At 41.0% G+C, this 21,748-nt stretch overlaps 1 protein-coding gene across 1 annotated transcript in view; it reads right to left on the reverse strand.

Annotated features, from left to right (window-relative positions):
* LOC119490163 (plexin-A1-like) overlaps nt 1–21,748 on the reverse strand; it is a 361,229-nt gene that overhangs the window by 40,688 nt on the left and 298,793 nt on the right. Inside the window, 3 exon segments of the mRNA XM_037773385.1 lie at nt 4,962–5,196; nt 13,503–13,646; nt 18,704–18,940. Coding sequence (XP_037629313.1) covers nt 4,962–5,196; nt 13,503–13,646; nt 18,704–18,940 — 616 coding nt within the window.

The raw sequence follows: 21,748 nt of genomic DNA on the forward strand, positions 1-21,748 counted from the left end.
TTGCGTTAAGGACATGTAATAAAGTGTGGTTAAAAGAGCAGCGATGTGATTTCTCTACAAATTTTTACCTAATTTAGAAATGTTTCCGTACACATAAATCCTATAAAGATAACACTTAAGAGAAAAATGACAGGGCTGAAATATGTAGTGAACTGAATTTTTTTCCTTGGCGTCTTAGCCCCGACAAATTCAATCATTGCTTGTCCAAAAAAGACCCAAAACATAATGAAATAATAAGGGAGAGCTAGCTTGGGGGAGAGAGCAGGAGAACCAGGAGACAGAAAAGAAAGTTCCTGGAAAGGAAAGTCAATTAATTGCATGAGTGGATAATTATTAAAAGAGCGACGGATGAGTTTTCATGCATAATTTCTCCCAGCTGTTATTGGACTGTTTGGTCCACTAGAGAGATGGAGAGGAGAGGAAGCATAGAAGATAAAGGGAAGACAGAGAAAAAAGGAGGGAGGAGACGAAAGAAAGATCAGGAGGTAAAGAGGTGAGGGTGGCAGGGGAAAGGACATTCAGAGGACAGAGGACATAAGTGGACCAAAACAAATAAGAGCAAAGCAGGTTGAGGTCAGACCTACGAAGAAGTAGAAAGTATAGTAGAGATGAGGACAAAAAAAACTAAATAGGCAGAGCAGATGAAGTAGAATAGGAGATAAAGGCAAGTAAAGAAGAGGAGAGGAGATAAAAAGGGTTGCTTCCATTTTCCACTCCTTCATCTAAACTCCTCTTCTACCAATAACCAATCCCTCATTTATTGCTCAAATGATAAATTGTTCTGCTTAAAAAGGACCAAGCAGCGGCCTACGTAAGACAGAAACAGCATAACGATGGCTTCTGATTGGCTTGAAGGTTTGTTAAAATGACAGCTGAGACTATGACTTTGTTGAACTGCAGCCACTGTGGCCATAAGCAGTTGAAAGATACTGAATTCCCTTTGATTTATTTTTGAGTCAGTTTCAAAGACATCATGACCAGACTGAGCCCAAACAGAACGCAACCACAAGCAAGAAATAATTAACATGTCGGTTACAGCAGTATGCAGGCATCAGGGGTGAAAAAGGTGACAAAGATGTGAACCCATTGTTTTTTTTGTTTTTTTTTAATCGTGCAATTTGGTGCATGATTTTAATCAAAGGCTGAGGCAAAGGCACCAATTTATGCATGAAAAGTATAAAATAAAACATTTTACCTTAAAAAAAAGGATGCTGCTAGTGATGGAGTCCTATTTCTCTTCTTGTACTTATTTAACTATCCAACTAAATTTTAAAAATAAAAATAACACAAATATCTGTACTTATAATCTTTATCAACTTTAAAAGGCAACCACAATCTACATCAGTCAAAAGACAAAAGTTAAAAAGATAATGATAATCTCTCCTAATACCCCAGTAGTGCAAGTGTCAAAGATGTACACAATCCTCCTACTGGGGAATGAGGGAGCATTTTGCTCACTGGTCATTTTGGTGAACTATTTTCAACACTTTTGAATTACAATGTACAGACACTGAACAAACACTTTCCCAAAAAGGTTACAGGTCACTAGGTTAGCCTATATATCTGAAAAGCATCTATAATGCTATGAAATGGAAAATAGTAAATTAATATAATAATAAAAAAACTTAAACTTGTGCATTAAGAGGAGTGTTTCAATTAGTTCCACCTTTGCTATACGCCAATGTAAATGGCAGTTACTTCTGTAACTGTTTTATCTTGTTCTGCTTTTGCGTCTAACGGCTGCTTGAAAGCAGCGGGGATAAATCCTCCTGTGGTACTAACTGCTAAACTTAGCACTTATTGCTAGCGGCGTATGGCTATAAGTTCCTGAGCAGAACTTGCGCTTGTGAATATCGCCATCAATTTCAAAAAGTCACCGGATCTGCACAAATCCCATATGGATGACCATGTAAGGCTGTATAGCAGCAAAACTCCTGAGAGTATTACATCGAGCAAGAGTGCATTTTATCTCTTATGAATTCAACTTTTCATTCGTAAGGGGGAGATTGTGTTATTTCTTCTCTCAAAAGTTGCATTGTCTCCCTTTAAGTCAAGAGTTCTACCACTATTTGAAATCGGTGCAGGTATATTCAGCTACACATAACAATTACAACCAAACATATTGGATGTTTTATGTTACCAGTTAACTTTCACTGATCAAACCAACTTAAAAAAACAACAAATTGATTGCAGCCTTAAAAAGAGCTTTTTTTAATTTGTGCTATTGTACTATCAGGAAAATGCAATGTGGTGTTGTGACAGAAAGGACTGACATCACATTAATATTGTGAAAATTATGATCCCAGTCTAAAGCAATCAGAATTGCAAAAGATGTTCAGAGCCAATAATCCAGGAAACACACCCATTTGATGTGATTTTATTTTTGTTACTGTGTCTGGTAGGTTCCTGGGAAAATCTTCATGTTTTTCTGATTGGAGTACACAAAGAAAAGACCTGTCTACACAAAGCCTGGGAAGTGAAGTGTAAAAACGCCACAGCGCTGAGTGTGCTTACATTAGCATGTAAACAATGCTTTGCCCATGAGATTGTTAGGAAGCTCATTTGCATTTTGTTTGCTTTTGTCTCAAAAAACATCTATATTACCTCCCTTGAACCAAAAAGTGACACTTGCCAGTCAGCAGTTGTCATTTCTAATGTGTAACTACTCATCCGTGACTGCTAATATGCTAGCTGGGATGATAGTGTACAGTGCGATGTCTGCTTCTCACGGATGACTGAACCAAACGTCCCCCGTCTCTTCCCCTCAAGACTCACACTCTTACTTTTGCTATCACACACACACACAAGCGGCGGCCCGCCCACTTCATCTGTTCCTCCGCCCACACACACTGTCTCGTCTCTATAGGCCAGCTGGGAGTACAGCAGGCGGGGCGGGGTGGGAATAAGGCCATGCTTCATTTCCTGGAAAACGGAGTGCTTTTTTTTTTTTTTCCTATTGACTCGAACTCTGTCTGGTTTCTCTTTGAGGAAAGAACAGGGTTTCTAGTTGTGTTTTTCTTGAAAAGCACTAATGTCAAAAACGATACAAGGTGAGAACACATTTTCTGAAAATGTCAGAAAACAGGCATCGATCACCCTGAACCTGTAGCACTTTAAATCAAAACCTGCAGTTTTTTTGTTCGACAAATGATCCTTGGCGGTTGATAGAGCTCTGACTCTGTGTCGGGGCTGTAGTGTAATCATATTCTAACCTTGTGCCATGGCTGTGTGTGTGCCTATGTCATTACATGGAGTTTAAACACCTCCACATCAGCTCCCTCTCAGCCCAGTCTGTCTCTTGTCTAAATGTTTCCCCCTTGTTACTTTAACCTTACATGACCTCACTTTCACAATCTCCCTCCCAACGTCTTTTTCGGACGCTCTTCCGCTGCTGTGGTGTGTTTTCACTCAGTGGTACGGACAAATGACCAACATGTGAGTGCTCTCCATCACCATCATCAAAACAGCATATAAGGGGAAAATCTCACAATGGTGTCCATCCATCCATCCATCCATCCATCCATCCATCAAGAGTGAGATTTCCATGTTGTTTTTTGATTATAAAGCAGGTGTAGGTGCTATATTCATACTGTGAAAGTATCAAAACGCTCAATCGACGGAGTAATGCATACGGGCGGTATTCAGAAACTGTGTCTTTAAATGAGTCGTCAGGACTTCTGTAAGGTTGTGATGTCACAACTACACAGTCGCCGGTAGAAGTGTTGCAGTGATGCTGTGAAGATGGGGACGGCGCAGATGTGGAAGACCGGAAAAGCTGACCAATCAGAGCAGACTGGGCTTTTTGCGGGAAGGGGGTTTAAAGCCCCCCCTCCAGCCAGTGTTACATCCATGTTTTTTGGTCAACGTTCTTTCTCAAACAGAGAATGGGGGGTGTGGTTAATAGTCAGACGTAATTCATTACCACGGCAACCAGATTGCATTGTTTTTACTGTTTATCAGACCACAAGCGAGACAAGAACTAGCGCAACACATCATCTCTCTCTCATTCGCTCTCTTCTTTACTGTCTCCGCCGCACGCCGGCTACAGCGCTGGCTACAGCGCACTGGAGGACGGCTGGATATGTTGCCGAGGTCCGCTGTTTTAAATGCGTTTTTGGGGCGTTTTGGAGGTGCTAACACCGTACCCTCTCGCCTCACTTTAACTCTTGTTTTCATTTGGGCTGAACGTTGTGCTTTCCGTGGTCCAGACCCGTTAGAGGCCGACAAATCTCCAAAACGGCACCGGCTACTTTCCGTTAATTTCTCTTTCAGACAGAGGGTGAATACGGGTATATTCAGACAGACAGTATAAGAACAATAATGTGCTTTTTGAACATTAAAACATGTAAACATGTTCTAGTATAAACTCAAAATACACGTATGAACCTGAAAATGAGCACGATATGTCCCATTTAAAAAACTGTGAAAAGGAGCTTTGAAGCTATAAAGTTAACTAAGCGACTTTATAATGTTTTTAGTGTTAAATGTTTTTTCCCCCTTTAATTCATCACTCATCTGTGTGTCATGTATATATATATATATATATATGCTCTACATGCAGCAAGGTTTGGTTTGCCTCCTGACTAAATGTCTGTGACGATGGTAATATAACTGTTACTAAACTGGCTGTATGATTTCATATCAGCCCTGTATTTTCATAAATAAAACACTTTTCTTTGTGCTATGACTCAGCTATGACACAGTTATGCACTTGCCTCAGTAAACACACCCTGCAGAAACCCCGTTGTCAGTGATGATGGCAGCATCCAACTGCTGTTGATTGCATCTCCGTCTGCACTTTCATTCAGAGTTCTCTCAAGTATCTCTCCCTCTCTTCGTATTTTCTTTGGCTAACATTCCACTCTGACAGTCGAGTCTGTAGAAAATGTCCTCGGACATTGTTCAGTCTGCACATTCATACCATCTTGTATAGCAGCAAAAACTCTGTTGTCACCGCCTACCTTCTTTACACTCCAGGGCCACTCTGGATTCCAGGTTGTCCATCTGGAGCTGCAGGCGTTTCAAGGTGCGGTCGGCGTCCCTCGACTTCCTCTTATAGGCAATCAGCACGGCGATGATGACCAACAGAAGCAGGCCGCCACCTCCGCCGATGCCGATAATGGCGGGAAGCGTCAGCAGGCTGTCCGAGTAGATGTGAAGAGTCCCGGGGGAGTACTCGAACCCACCAGCACGAATCTGAACACACACACACACACACACACACACACACACACAACTGATGTTTAAAGATGAGGAAGAAAATACACATAGTTACCTGGGATGAGTTGTTCCTCTGGTTACACTTTATAATAACCATCATTTATAAATGGTGAATTGATAGTTAATTAAACTGAGTTAATAGTTACGTTACTGTAAACAAACAATGACATTATAATTAATATTTTATACTAATTATTAGTAATGTTATAATTTCTTATAGTATACATTAGTTTGTGTAATATGAAGTAGTTAGATTATAAATTATATATTGTGTCATAGCTGATAAGAGATGATACCAATCACATTCTGATTACATTTGTAAACTATTTATTAATATTGTTGCACACATTATAACATTTTATAGATTATGTATTTGTATATTATGTATTTTATGTATTTTATTTTACTTTTAAGAAATTGTTTGTAAAACATCTGTATTATCGTATTAGTATTATCTATCTATCTATCTATCTATCGATCTATCTATCTATCCATCTCTCTATATATCTATCTAAATAATGTTTATATAGCTTCACAAAGTATTTGTTAACCATTTAACGACGTATTATAATCATCATCTAAATAAAGTTTATAGATACTTTACTGGTCTATTATTAACCATTAACAAAGCGTTACAAATATCTATCGATGTAATGTTTATAGATGTTTTACAAGCAATTTCTTAAAGGTTTACAAATCATTTCGTAATCGTTAACAAATACTTATAATATAGTATACAAAATACTATAAAGTGTGCGACAATAAACTGTTAAAATAACCTACATTATGGCATCACTAATAATTAGTAAATATTATTGATTAGAATTTCATGGTTTGTTAAAAGTAAAATAACTATTAACTCTTTAATTAACTATAATTGACCATTTATAAATGATGGTTATTATAAAGTGTTACCGTTTCTTTTTAAAGGAACTTTAATGAGGTCGAAGGTTCAGTGCGTTGCCACCAAGGCGGCTCTACCACAGTCGATAAGGGAGAGGAAATTGCTTCTTATTAACATTCCCCTACCACATTCTCTTCAGCCGGTCTGAGGTTTTTAAACTACCGCCTTCTCAGAGAGACATAAAAAACAGGCAGCGGCCACTTTCTCCAGCAGCAGGTGGTTTGAGAACAGACGAGGTGGTCTGATGAAAGAGAAGCTGGTTGACCCGATTTTCTACCACAAGGATCATTAAATCTTTATCTGCTCTGCACTCGCACTAAACAGGCCCGATCTTTGACGAGGAGGCTTACATCGCCTCGACTGCTGTGAAACACGTCTTGTAGGAAAGGTTTTCAAGTCTTGCCTTCGGGGGAGCAGCTTCAGAGGGTTTTGGTAGTGAAGATCTCACAAGTTAACTTGTAAGCTCAGTCCTTTGAATGACTCACCTCAGCTCCTTCTGCATTCTCTGCAGATATTTAGGCTCCGATATTTCGGGTTTTTGAGAAAGATATTTTGTCGTTAATGCCCTCATTTATCACTGTCAACTTTAACAAACTGATTTAGGTCAGAGACTGAATGCTGTGTACGTGAACAAGGTTAAAGCAGTGAAGGTAGACACAGACAGTGTTTTCGTCTTATATACGCGCCACACGTATACACACATATACACCGTACACATACTTGACTAAGTAATCACCAGCATTTAAATCTCTCCCCAAGGAGTCTTGGTAATTATGGGAAGTCAAACACATGTTATGTTTTGTTTTTTTTCTGACTAACTACATTTACATAAGCACACTGTGTCTCAGAAAGAAAAGAAAAAAACCCTCACAGCGCTGGAATCCATCAAATCAAGCTATCCACGAGGGGGGTTGATAAACGATTTAAAATGAGGTGTGATTATGCACTTTGAAGCTCTTGTAAGTGCACTTGAATGTTAACATGATCAAAGTCTGATTTAAAGAAATAAAATGGGAGAGGCTGTTATATCAATATCAATGTAGGCGATACCTACAAATTGAATTTGAACAATAGTAGAGACAATCAAATTGGCTTGTGTTTAAGATTAAGCAGCCGAATAGCTGCGTGGAAATAATCAGGGTGCAAAGACGGAGATTAAACTGAATTTACTTGGACACAAAAGTCAGCTATGATATGAGTTTGGATTAGTGTGGTTGCAGAGAGACAGTTCCTCACTAAAAACTGATCATTTCAAGATGTTGCAAGTCCAATCTGAAGCCAGCAGTGAGGTTTGCACAAGCTGATGCAGCTTCATGTACTGCACTTGTGTTTTAATGGCACCGCTGTCAACGTATTGGACAGGCTCAGAAGTGTTAAAATGCAACTCATTTCTTGGTTTTAGGACTCATTTCTGTAGCACTATATAGCCATGTAGATTGTTTACGTTCATTATGTCAATTTTGTGTGTGGGGTGGGGTGGGGTGGGGGGGAGTTGGAGGGAGGCCTGAAGTGTTGCCGACTTGGATACTCTCTCTCTCTCTCTTTTGGAGCTGCTAGCTACTTTTATTGGAATTTTATTTTATTGAATCTAGTGTACTATTGTTAGTTTCTCAGCATTACTGACCTACCTTTAAAGGGACTGTTTGTCACTTCTTACACGTATAAATCATTGCGGGTCGGTGTCCCGCTCGCGTGTGGCTACGCTGTTCAGACTCAGACTCCAACACAAACTACACGGAAGCACCAAAACCGCAAAGATCTATCTAGTGAAGCCCGTCTGTTAAACAGTGTTGGCCGCGGTCGAAGGACGCGGGGGAGACCGTAGCTTTGGTTTCCAGGACCGGAGTCTCTGCTGTACTCAGCTCCTCTGCCTGCCTGCCTTCACTCACACACCGCGCTCGTTCTCACTCGCTCTTTCGCTCCACTCTCACGTGCATGCGCGCACACTCCACACTGCAGAAGAGTTAGTTTAGTTCTGAGAATATCTAGTGAATGTACAGTGGAAGTTTGTGCAAAAATTTATGCTGCAGCTCCTCCAGACCAACAGAGGTTTCCCGTGTCTTGTGAAGTGACGGTGCTCCGCAGCGAGTAACTTTATCTTCTTCGACCAAAACTCCGGTGTCTCCCCTGTTCCCTCCGGCCACGTTCGGGAGGCTGAGGCAGGAAAAGCCAACACTAGGATCAGCATTGATTCATGGAGAGACCTTCGTCTGGTCAGCTAACATTACTGCCAAGCAGCTGAAATATAGAGTGATATTGTGCTTTTAGCTGACGTGTGTCGCCTCACTGTTTTGAGCGATGCTCGTTCAAGTCTATGTAGAGCGAGCACAAGCGCGAGTGTGAGCAACAGGACGCTGACTTTCGTTGACTTAATGGCCACAGGTGTCACTGTTAACAAACAATTTCTGATTCTTACAAACAGTCCCTTTAAGGGAAATGAAAAAAGGTGTCTTCTGTATGTTGCCACACCAAGCTTGAGTCAGGTCAAGGACTTGTTTTTTTATGATACAGGATAGATCGCCTGGGTCACTCCAAAATCTATGCTCACATATTGGATATACAGTAGGCCTCGACAGCAAAATGTATCAATAAAACAGCATGTTTGGTGGTACGGGTTTGCTTTTGTTGTCCCTCACATTGTCAATTATCATCTAATAAGAGGTCACTGCTACATCTGCTACAATTATCCAGGGGGAAACGTATCCTCAGATGACTTGAACGCAGCGCGAGTATAAGTAATATTAAGTTGGTGACACATTTTCTAGGCATTTGTCTATTTTTATACTCCTGACAGACTGAAGGACTGACGGAGGAACTTAAAAAGCTGAAGGCCAAAACAACAAACAAGTTTCTTCGAAAACTCAAGGGAGGCGCACAGCTGCCAACACACAGCTGAGCATCTGAAGGGACACGCAAAGACGCGCAGACACACACACACACATACAGCAGTTCTCTCTGTACGCCCACACACACTAGCCCAGTATGTCTGGACACCCATTGGGGTCCCCTGTATGTAGGTCATTGTACACAGGGAATATTATTGTGCTACAGCTGTGTCCTTCTCTGCAGCATTCCGCACAGCACACGCAAAGACAAAGATGTACACGTGGAACACAAACATACGAGCGCTCACACACACACGAGGAGGAAGCCACAAACACACATACAGCAGAAGAGATCGGAACAGACAGCTCCATTTTTTCTTCGGCTATTGTCAGACGAAGGACTAACTCCACCACCCCCGCCAACACATCTCATCGCTCTGATATTCAACATGACATTTTGTTAAAAAAAAAAAAAAGAAAAAAAAGAAAAAAGGGGGTAAAAAAAAGAAAATAAAATCCAGTTCCTCCTTGGAACTGGTTGGTTGCGTTGAGAGCTATCATATTGAATTACATGGATGCGCTGTCAGTGGCTTTCTAGGTATATTGGCTGTAGCTTGTGGGGAGTAAATGTCATAAAGATGTAGTGAAATGACTGTGAAAGGACATTGGTGATAAGTTTAAAAGGGGTAGGAGGTGTGGGGGGTGGGGAGGTGTGGAGTTGAGTGGGTGTACTGACGGGATATTCAGACGAATATATTCAGAGTGAGTGCTGCGTCGCCTGGCTGAGGTTTGACCTTCCTTTCCTTCCAATACAGACGCTCCAGGAGCCGCGCGGTGATTTTGAAAGTCTGCTCCAGTCAGAGTGAATCAGGGTTTTTCAGTCTGTTGACAGCTCTGTGGACAACTAAAGCTGAACGGTTGCCCCGGGACGCACTTGTAAACTTGTTATTTGACTTGTTCCAGCACTATTCCCTTCTGTGTCGTAATTTCAGAAGATACGAAACTCTAGAAATGAAAGTGACATCAGCGGCGTTCACACTGTGGGTGGTGATAAAAAAAAAAAAAATAGTTGCAGCTTGTGACACTTCACATAGGAAAAACAGGAACTTGGAGAAAAGAAAAAAAAAAACGCAACTTTAGCTGGGATTTGCTGAGAGTTGGACAAAATTTGCACATCAGAAAGGTTTATACAGTGAACGAGGTTCCTGGATTAGAGCTTAGAGACAAGCTTAGCGTCTGCATATCAGTGGCATCCTGGAGAAACAATTCTATTCTTAATACCACCTTTTATGTTTCTGCATAACTCTAGGACAGAGTCGTGGACACAAACTGTAGCGAAAGTGGAAACTCATACACTTCTTACCACAATTTAACTCTCTGTTTGCACACAGTTGTAGTCAATTTTCTAGTCTTATAAATATCATTTTTTCGTGGATTAGGTATTATTAGACCGTTAATACTTCTTGAGAAGTAGTTGTGTATATAACTTTATACTGATAGTATGTTCCAAAAGAAACTGGTCATGTTAGAAAAGCCAAAATATCAGGTGCACAAAAAAAGGGGAGCTCTATATTTACCTTTAATTGAGGTCGGCAAAGTCAAGTGAGATGAAAACGGTGACAGAAGCCGAGCCCCTGTAGGAGAAGGGGGACGCTGGAGGGCGATTTTAACATGTAACAGAAGCATTCTGGTGCACTATGAGATGAAGAACGGGGAAAATAATGTTTTCATAAATGTTTTCTGCTGTTGGAATCTTGTAAAGGCTTCCAAAAAATATTCCCCAGCTAACTTACACGACCCGTTGCGCAGACTATGGAATTCAGTTCAACAGCATCATTTTGAAGCGCGTGATTTTTAGTGCTGAGATGATTATTGACAATTCTGATAATCAATTAATCATCATTATAAATTAAATATCTCTGGATTTGGGGACTATTGATTCAACAAAACAAGTAATTGGAAGGCTCTGGGAGCATTTTCCACTATTAACCAAGTAGACTAAATGACCAAAAAAAATAATTGACAGTTTAATTGAGAACAAATAAAGAATTGCTGATTTTAGCCTGTGCAAATATTCCAAGCGCTTGTTGTTGCTGCTTAGCCGTGTGCCCCTTTCTTCTTCGCCCTTTTCTCTCTCTCACTAGAACGGCTCAAGCAACCCTGGCAGCGGAATTCAAGACGTGCCTGAAATATTCTGGCAGTCTCAGGTCATGCTAAATGTGACAAAGTTCAGGGTATAATACATCAGACCGGCACATACGGGTACTTAGCAAAAAGTCAAGGCCGCGCCCCCTTTTGGGGGAAAGACAACTGAAGATCTCATAGACTTCAATGCAATTTGACGTATGTTTGGATTGCAATTTTGACAAGTTCGTATGCATTCATTCGTCGTTATAAAAACATTTGTTTTAAACACATGTCTAATAATTATTTTGAAATCTTGCCTGAACCTGAGCGTTCGCGATACCTTAATAAATTAAGGTTGATCGCCCGTATGTCCCTTCAGTGTTCCCCCGTCCAACACAGTGGACAGATATTGCTTATCCAGACATCTATACATATTTGAATCCCGTTAAGTTAAGTGTTGTCTGTAAATAGACAACATGTTAATAGCCAACTGTTTTATCTATAGGCTGAGATTTAGTTGGAGATGACAGTCTGATGCTGCTATAATATTAAAGGTCCCATATTGTAAAAAGTGAGATTTTCCTGACTTTTATATTTTAAAGCAGGCTTGAGTCCTATATAAATACTGTGAAAGTATTGAAATGCTCAATCCATGGGGAAATACACACAGCACATATTCAGAAACTGTGCGTTTGAAACAAGCTGTCAGGACTTCTGTCCATTTGTGATGTCACAAATGTACAATATTGAGACCATTTCCCGGATTTAAACGTAAACATACTAACTGTGTCCCAGTTTATTTCCTGTTGCAGTGTATGTGAATGACATCAGCTGAGAGGATGTAAACATGGACCCAAGCTGTTTCCTAGCAACGCAATTCCGTTGCCATTCTGTTGAAATGCGCTAAAACGGAGTGTTTCAGACAGAGCGTGAATACAGGTATATTCAAGCAGACAGTATTAGAAAAATAACGTGTTTTTTGAACATTAAAACATGCAAACATTTTCTAGCAACACAACAGCTTTTCATCATATTCTCTCCTATGACAGCGAGTTTCTTTCCATGCTGGTCTTGTCTATAGCTTGGAGCCATAAAGCCCCTCTATTATATCTTTTTTAGGACATAGCAGGGGAACAAATCAGAGATCAGGGTTTTGGGATTTATTGTTGGTGCAACCAACTACACAGCAACTCTTCAGCATAGCGTTATTACTATTACTGTTTTTTTTAAAGTAGAAGTTTGGAGACATGTTTCAACTTCTTCTCTTTACGCCGTTATCGTCTACGAGGGACACGGGATGGACGCGTGGTCATGTGGTCATGTGAGCCTATTCTGGATGACGTAATGCCGGTCTGATGTATACTGGGCTAAGTGTCGCTGCAGGGAGCGTCTTACGGAGCAGTGGTGATGAGTGTAGCTTCAATTAGAGTTGAGAGTGGGTTGTTGATTTACTGAGGGTAAGGTACATCATAATTTGTGTACTATTAAATATCTACACCATCAAAGTAAAGTGAAGCCAATCAAAATATGTGAAAAATTGAGACAGCACTGAGGGACTCTCAAATCCAAAACCAGCAGCACCTGCAGCGAAGAACTGCTGACGCCTGCACAGCTGTTGAGGTGGATACACTTCAGCTGATAGAAAAAAAAAAACATGGTTTTCAATCTGCAGACATGTCTGGAGGTTCACTGTGGACATGTTGAACCCGTTATGTGAATAAGTGAATGATTTCCCTGTGAGTTGCGACATTTCAAACTCTTAATGGATTTACCTCAACAGCACTGAAGTGGTGCAAAGTCTGCAGATCTGTGCTTTGTATATTGCATGTTCAGTCATATATTTATCAGGGGGTCTGAAAAAACTTCCACTGCCTCATTTTCAGCAACAGGCTAGCTGAAGGCCAATGAAGATCAACATGTTAATTAAGCGTTAAATATTTAACAGCAGCCTTGGTGTGCAAGCTCAATGGAGCGTATCCTGGATCTGTCACGAGGAAATCGTTTAGAAAAGACGCGAGGGGTTATTCACATAACTCAACAACAAGGTTAGAGTGACATTATGGGCTGAGATTGTCAGGCTAGAATGTTTTCATATTCATAAACATGAATTACTGGGTCAGTGTGGATATACCAAATAGAACCGGTGGTCTTTTTTTGTCCTTTAATAGAACTGCTTTTTGAATAAATCCAACAAACAAAAGAAAACTGACCCAGTTATTTAATGAATAACAAAGATAAGAAATAAAAACAAATTCGATTAAGAAAGAAGTCTACCATGAAGGTCTCAGCCCATAATATGCAGATTCAGATAATTCATTCAATGCGTCCAAAATGGGACGCAAAAGTGCATCATTTTAGGAAGTCAAAGTCATGTCACTGATGGAGACAGAGATGAAGAGACAGAGGACGCAGAGTGGTGATCTGACCGTGACTTTGTGTTGTCCGGTGAGGTTGGGCCATTCACACAGCAGCTGGCTCTCAGACAGGGTGAGGACGCAGGGGGTCTCTCCAATCAGCACCGTGTAGTTGAGACGACTGTTACCCGGAGCCGCTGGGATCAGGTTACGGCCCTAAAGACAGACAGAGACACTCGGTTCATTCATGCACACTTTTTAATGCAAACCCACAGTGTGTGTGTGTTCAACCCAGTCGCCAGAAAATATGTTGGCATTTCTGCAAACCACTGAATACTTGTTTCTTTCATAAATACGCTTCATATCAGCCTCGTATCACGCACGTGTAAGTGGTTAACGTTGTGTCACTACTGGTTAGGTTTACGCAACAAATAAACTACTTTGTTACGGTTAGAAAAAAACCTTGGTTTGTTTTAAATTAACAGCGTAACAATGTAACGTAACAACCATAACAACGAAATTAGTGTAACAATGTAACCAGCATAACAATGTCACTAACAATGTGACTAGCTTAAAAATGTAACTAGTGTAAATAAACAACCACCCTTAGCAGACTTACATAACGTTACGTAACAAGCTTTACAAAGTCCCGTACAACAATGTCATGTACAACAATGTTGCGTAAAACAGCGTTGCGTAAAACAGCATTGCGTAAAACAGCGTTGCGTAAAACAGCGTTGCGTAAAACAGCGTTGCATAAAACAATGGTACTCAAAAAGTGTAAAGTCAACGTTCTCTTTTGGTTTTTACGCAGGACACCAACAGCGGTCTCCTGGGTTAAAGTCTTGTGTTGCAACTGATTGCTGATACACTGTTCTCATTCATTTGATTGTTGCTTAATGTGTGAACTAAGGTGTTCTAGGATCGAATATTCCCAATTTGTAATCCTTTTTTAAAACAATTCTGATAAGTCAAACGAAAAACTGGAGAAGAAAAATAAGACAGGAAGACAAAGAGCACTAAATGCATACTGTATATATTATATAGAAGCAGTCGGGAGGCACACACACTCTCACCAACCAATACTGGTTTGTCGTCTGTCCACTAAACTGAATTCCACGCATAAAGCCTGCACCTGAGGTGTGTAAATTCTAACATTTGTCAATTTCAGTTCCAGTTTTTCATTTCAATATCAAGTCCACTAGTTCCAATTTGACACACACTTTGTCTGTGATGGAGGGGAGGCAGTTAGTGGTGTGAAAAACGGGAACTCAAGCAACAGCAAGAAAACAAAAACGCAACGGGGGGAAAGATGAATACAAAGAAAACAAGACAGATAGGAAACGAGGCGAGAAAACATCAGGAGATGCCGGCGCGAGGAGCGGGGAGAGCAGAGAAAAAGATTACGAGAGAGGTAGGGAAAAGATGAAAGGAATATATACTCTAAAGTGAGAAAGAAAATGGGACTGAGCAGAAAACAGAGCTGGCGAGCGAGCGAGATCGACGGAGAGGGGTGGGAGAGAGAGGAGATAGCTGCCGCGTCTCCTGCTGGCTTAGCAGTGGGACACAGAGACAGACTCCGTTTTCCAATCCCATCGTCTCTGCAGGCCGCCACCCAGCCCCGCTCTGCAACCCTGTAAACATGCATCCCATTCCATCTCGCAAACACACACACACAGCCTCGTAGCCACACACACACACACACACGCACGCGCGCGCGCACACACACACACACACACACACACACACACACACACACACACACACACACACACACACACACGCAGAGTTCAAGCAACACACGTACTCAAGTTGAAGCCACACATGGAGCTGTTGCCACACACACACACTACAGGCAAGAAGCATCATGCGGGGACACGCTCTCAGAAACACACACAGGAAAGCACTCACCAAACACCAAGACCAGATAAATGTTTTTTTCTCTCTCTCTCTCGCTAACACACCTCAGTGAAAACACAGCCGACACTTCAGATGAGAAATTAATTGCGTGGCGAGCGCGGTGCACGCATCTCTGAGAAAATGCAACCCCCGCATCCCACCCCGCCAAATTGCATTTTTGTCCGTCTCATCATCAGCGCTTCCAATGGGTAGGCAGTTCCACCAACAAGCCAAGCAGGAGATTTGGCAATTACTGCGAGGCTCTTTGCTAATAAATTATCATTTAAGAAATAAATTACGACGGTTATGCTGCTTTCAATCCCTTCATGGGAATAAACAGCGTAACGCACTCTCTGTGATAACATAGGAGATAGTCAAGGCGAATTCTGGCAGAAGATAAAAGCACCGAACACTGGATTCAATGCAAATGTTAACACATCAATGCGGCACTCATTGAAAATAAATGGATTCTATATTGTCTTTTTATTGTGCAAAGTGTAGACTCATGAAAGGTAAAGTTATACGTGGTTTACACAGACGGTCACGAGATTGCAGTCAATCATTGTAGTCGAACGTAGATTTCGCATTATCTGTACATTCTTGTTGACTATACTAGACCCCTGCAGAGTCCAACCACCAGAAATGTGTTTATTATTATCACCTGTTGTGAAATGGGTAACGTTAGATCAGACATAAGTGTGATTTGACTTAGGGGTCCAGGGTCTGTTTGGTTGACACTGCGGTCGGCGTTCCAGTTTTCCTCAGCGATTCCTCAACAGGTATAACGTTAATATAAAACTGGAGACTTGGATTTTGGTCTTGTTATTAGTACAACCAGTCACACAGCAGCTCTTTGTATGTCTGGCAGGTGAACATTAACTTTAGACCCCTGACGGATCTCTATTAAACAGCGTGTTGCTGGTTGCTAGCAAACGTTAGCGGCTAGCCATCAGTCCGAAAGATAACGCCAAAAGTCAACACAATACTGCAGATATGTCCGTTCATATTTAAACAAACATTAGCTAACGTTAGCTGTTAGCACTCAGTCGGAAACGTAACCACAAATGTCAATAGGCTACGATAGTGCAGATACATCTGATTCCCATTTAAACAAACATTAGGTAACGTTAGTTTTTAGCCCTCAGTCAGAAACGTAACGCCAAAAGTCAACACAATATTGCAGACATATCCGATTCAAATTTAAACGAACGTAGCTAACGTTAGCTGTTAGCCTTCAGTCAGAAACGTAACGCCAAGAGTCAACACAATACTGCAGATATGTCCGATTCACATTTAAACAAACATTAGCTAACGTTAGTTGTTAACACTCAGTCGGAAACGTAACACCAAAAGTCAATGCAATATTAGAGATATGTCCGATTCAAATTTAAACGAATGTTAGTTAACGTCAGCTTCCGCAGCAGCTTGTTGTTGTGACCGTGGGGGAGGAGGACTGGCTGCCCTGGTAAACTACCAAACGTCTTCCCTTCAAAATGTAACATTAAATCATACCGAAGTGAGCTTTCCTCCGCCGTAGTCGCGTAACGTTACAGCAATTTAGAGCCGTGACGAAGTCTTGCATCACTTTAAAGTTTTAAGGCAGAGTCCCTAGCTATATATAAGTATTTCCTCAGAGTGTGAGTCAATCACCCTGTTGTTGATCAGTTCATTTCCATTGATCTGTGGAGGATGACAGCTCGCCATAACCACCCTCTGCTCTGCCAGCGCTGTGTGACTAGAATGCTTTAGCCCATCAGAACTGGATCCATAATCTCCTTCTGTTTTTCGCAAAGACATGTGATCCCCCTCGGAATATTAAACATCTTCAAACCATCTTTTCTGCGGTTGATGCAGTTTACTGCACAACAACTCCTTCGTCATCTCAGCTTTGGAGCTTGGTTCTGCGAGACATGCCGTGCTCTCCGCCCCCCCCTAGCAGCATGCGCATCTCTGTGATGACGTTGCACAGAAACCCGTCTATTGCGTCAGCAGTTAAGACACTGTACTTTTACCCCCTTCAGTTATTTGCAGACACTGATCGGGTGGTTAGTCCAGTTAATTTCACATTAGTAATAGCACATACATATATTATTCCCTCCCAAAGAGACACTCTAATTCTTCCCCAATAAGTCTCTGACTAAATATTTCAGGTGAGCTCCGCGAGATAACACATACACACGACTCAGGTATTGCCAATTCATTTCATATACTTATGTCCAACCACTGTTAATGCAAATGAAAACCAATATAATCCGAATCTTGTGGACCGTGGGCCTGTGTGAGCTTCCAGCACTAGAAAATTAATTACACAAATTGAAAAGAGTGTTATTTAAGAGGGCTCGAGGCCGCAGAGGAGGAAGTCAGTTAAAGAAGGTGCTGTTAGTTACTGAATGAAAAAAATTGGCCTTGGAAGGTGTGGACGTTGGTTTTCAGCTTTCAATTATATATTTTTGAGACCCCCCCCCCCCCCAACCCCTTCCAAGACACCTTGTAAACACATTTGAGAGATTCTTTTTCGTTCCAGTGACAATAAAAATGTGTGTTTGTATGTGTATGTAGGCTTTGCCATTACTAATACAAGATAAGTTCAATATGTTTGAGTCTCGAGCTGAAAGTAGAAAAACCTTGGGAGAAAAACATTCACAGTACCACCACTACCTGAGACCTAGGTTTAATAAAATATTTAGAATGTTTAGGTAAACACATGTTTTGTATGGTTGCTAAGGTGCTCAGGCTGTTCTCATATACTGTTCGTAGCTATACCAACAAAAGGTTGTGCACTATAATTCGTATATAACCCACGTTATCAATTCGTTCGGTATAATCGTGAGCTAGGAGAGGTGATGTAGTATAAAAACTGAGAAAATCTGTGTATCAGGAAAAGGTCGAGGTGGACGGGTGCATCTGAATACAGCGGACTTTCACCCAGGATACTGCTGTTAAAGCCCAACAGGCAACAACAGCTGTCAGTGTGTCAGTGTGCTGACTTGACTATAACTTGCCCCAAACTGCATGTGATTATCATAAAGTGGGCATGTCTGTAAAGGGGAGACTCGTGGGTACCCATAGAACATATTTTTATTCACATATTCATTCCAGATCCAAATCTGGATAATTTTCAAAAACCAAGTAAATGTGTCAATTCTATACAAGTGTCACTGGCGTTATTCTTGCTGCATGAGCTGTCTAAAAGGAGTCTTTTCAGCTTCCCAGCTACACTGTACAACACGTCCCTGACGAGTTGTGTTTACACAGCTCCCTAGCCAATGCTGTTTGCAAGGTAAAAACCTCAGATCAGAGCACTAATGGGAGAAAAAGTGAAATGTACGGGAAAGCAAGTAAATCTACAAAAACAACAGTTGTGCCTTTCTGACCTTGAGAATGAGCGGCGACGTGGGCTTGAGCTCCAGTACCCCGGAGGGACTCAGCGGTTCAAACACGGGGTCGGGGTAGTAGCTGAAAGTCTCGTTGACCACCACCAGAGCGTTCACGTTGTCCATGTAGAACCCGATCTCATCCGGGCCGGTGCCGGTCTCGGAAAAACCCAGATCTGAATCGGCCACTGACGGAGCCAGGCACACCATGACCGAGTTATTATACACCGTACAGTTCTGAAAAAGAAAGAGAGAGAGAGGAAACAAGAAAGAGTTTATGGCTTATGTTTTCAGTCAAATCTATAGATGAGTAGGGAGTCGTCTTTGTATGAAACTATATGTGCACTGGACACAAATCCAAACCCACTACTTTTCATTATAATCCAGTTAAAGTTCTATTTACAAGAGAATGTCTTGTATAAAACAGGCAGAAATACTAAGAATAACCTGCAGGCTATAATTCTTTTTTAAAATAGACCCGTCGGGTATAATAACCCATCCTTTTTGTAAGTCAATGCCCTGTGAAACGGCGATGCTGTTATGCCTATTGGAAATGTAAATTGGTTGCAAATTTATGATCAACTGTTAATAATGGGCAATGTGCTGTGTGCCTTTGCTTGTACCTGAGAATGTTTTACATCGTTGCTTTTTGAAGAATACATGAATACAAGATGTCATGGTCATCTTCGCTTCAATTTATAGTACGTTTTGGACCATTTACAAAATGTTTTTTCTGCATACAGAAGATAAGCTTATGTATAACTGCTTTATTGATTTAAGTACACCTACAGTGGGTATGTATATATTTAAGTTCAGTGAATGAAAAGATATTACTTCATCTCACTTAAAGCGGCAGTAGGCAGTATATTTTTGGCATCATTGGGCAAAAATTCCATAATAACCTTTCAGCATATTGTAATTCAAGTGTTCTGAGAGATAACTAGACTTCTGCACCTCCTCATGGCTCTGTTTTATATTGACTGATATTTGATCAGCGCTGCCTAGTTTGACCGTTTGTTTGGAGTTTGTGAGTGATTGACAGCTGCTCAGAGACAACAAGGCTCCAGCTTGGCTCTGATTGGTTGTTTTCCTCCGGTCTGTGAAATCTTGCAGATGCCATTAGGAGCACCGGAGGACACAGAGGCACATGATTTTTTTCAGATTACCTGTCTCATGCACTACTGTCAGGATATAGTGGCCATTTATATAAAATATTTTAATCATATTTGCTCCATTTCTACCTACTGCTGCTTTAACTCCTGTACTGTTTGTACACCTGTGCCAACACTCAGAGAAATGTAAATATGAAATAATATGCTTATTGTTTGCCTTCATCTTTTATTTTCTGAGTACATGACTTGCGAATGCAGTGATATTCCATCAAGGCAAGTCTTGCTCTGAGCACGTCACCGAGATTTCAAGTCAATCCAAACATTCCATCGCATTACAGTTAGGGCTGTCAAAGTTAACACGTGTTAATGCAATTCATTTTAACGCCACTAGTTTCTTTAACGTATTAACGCAACTTGCGATTTCTAGCTTGTAGCGGGCTTAGTTTTAAAGCTAGAGTGAAGTTACTGGCATCATATTAAACTAAAAAACCTAAGGAATCCATTGGTATCAACCATGTCATACTAGCTTGTTGCAAAGGAGGCTAAATAACGCTCCAAAATTACGCTATAGTTTGTCGAGGAAAAACTGGCATGGCCATTTCAAAGGGGTCCCTTGACCTCTGACCTCCAGATATGTGAATGTAAATGGGTTCTATGGATACCCACGAGTCTCCCCTTTACAGACATGCCCACTTTATGATAATCACATACAGTTTGGGGCAAGTCATAGTCAAGTCACCACACTGACACACTGACAGCTGTTGTTGCCTGTTGGTCTAGAGTTTGCCATGTTATAACTTGAGCATATAGTTGTATGTTAAATGCAGTACCTGTGAGGGTTTCTGGACAATATTTGTCATTGTTTTGTGTTGTTAATTGATTTCCAATAATAAATATGTACATACATTGGCATAAAGCAGCATATTTGCCCACTCCCATGTTGATGAGAGTATAAAATACTTGACAAATCTCCCTTTAAGGTACATTTGAACAGATAAAAAAACGTGTGTTTAATTTGCGATTAATCGCGATTAACTATGGACAATCATGAGATTAATCACGATTAAATATGTTGATTGATTGACAGCTCTAATTGCAATACAATAGTAATGCCACTTTGACCAAAAAAAAACACAAAAGCAGACATGATGTTCATTGTGATGGATTGCCTCTCTCAGTCAAGTCTCTGTAGGTCTGGCTGTCACGCAGTAATGAAATGAATAAGAAAGGCCGTCTGGAAGGGTTATTGAAAAATGTAAAACACCATGGTATGCTTTGGAAAATAGCTGTCATTTCAGTATTCATGATTTGTAGTAAATGGGCGACAGCATTAAAAAACATCAGCGTGGTCCCTTTAAGTGCACTTTGATAAAGGGGCTGTGTGGGATGCATCATGCAGGCTGTTTGGCTTCAATAAGTGACAGCTTCACCTGCAGGTTGAAGTGCCTCGGTATTGTTTGGAGTTCAGTTCTTAACCTTGACAACTAAAGAGCTCCAACTCACTGTGACAATCACCTAAGTGCTATGAGAATCTATAGAATTGATGGAACTCTACAACTTTTCAAATGGGACTTCAGGTTCTCCATGGATCTTTTTTTTCTTTTGTCTTCATTCCCCAAAACATTCTCTCTATCTCTCTCTCTCTCTTTTACACACACACACACACACACACACACACACACCGTCTCTCTCATGTTGTCTGCTTTCTTTTTGTGACACCAACACTCATGTGGTGCGGTGACATTTGAAAAGCTCTGTGGCCTGAGGTAGCGTTAGATGTCTGAAGCTGTAGCTGTAGAGAGAGAGAGCAGACGTGAGCAACGCACACAGACACACTGTCTGCCACCTTCAGTGGCTCTGGAGAAGCAGTCGTCTGCAGATATATTTTCTTGTGTATGCAGAGGGGTATGGCTGAAGCTATTTGTCAGTTAAT

The sequence above is a fragment of the Sebastes umbrosus genome, chromosome 6 (assembly GCF_015220745.1).
Source record: "Sebastes umbrosus isolate fSebUmb1 chromosome 6, fSebUmb1.pri, whole genome shotgun sequence".
Taxonomy (NCBI): domain Eukaryota; kingdom Metazoa; phylum Chordata; class Actinopteri; order Perciformes; family Sebastidae; genus Sebastes; species Sebastes umbrosus.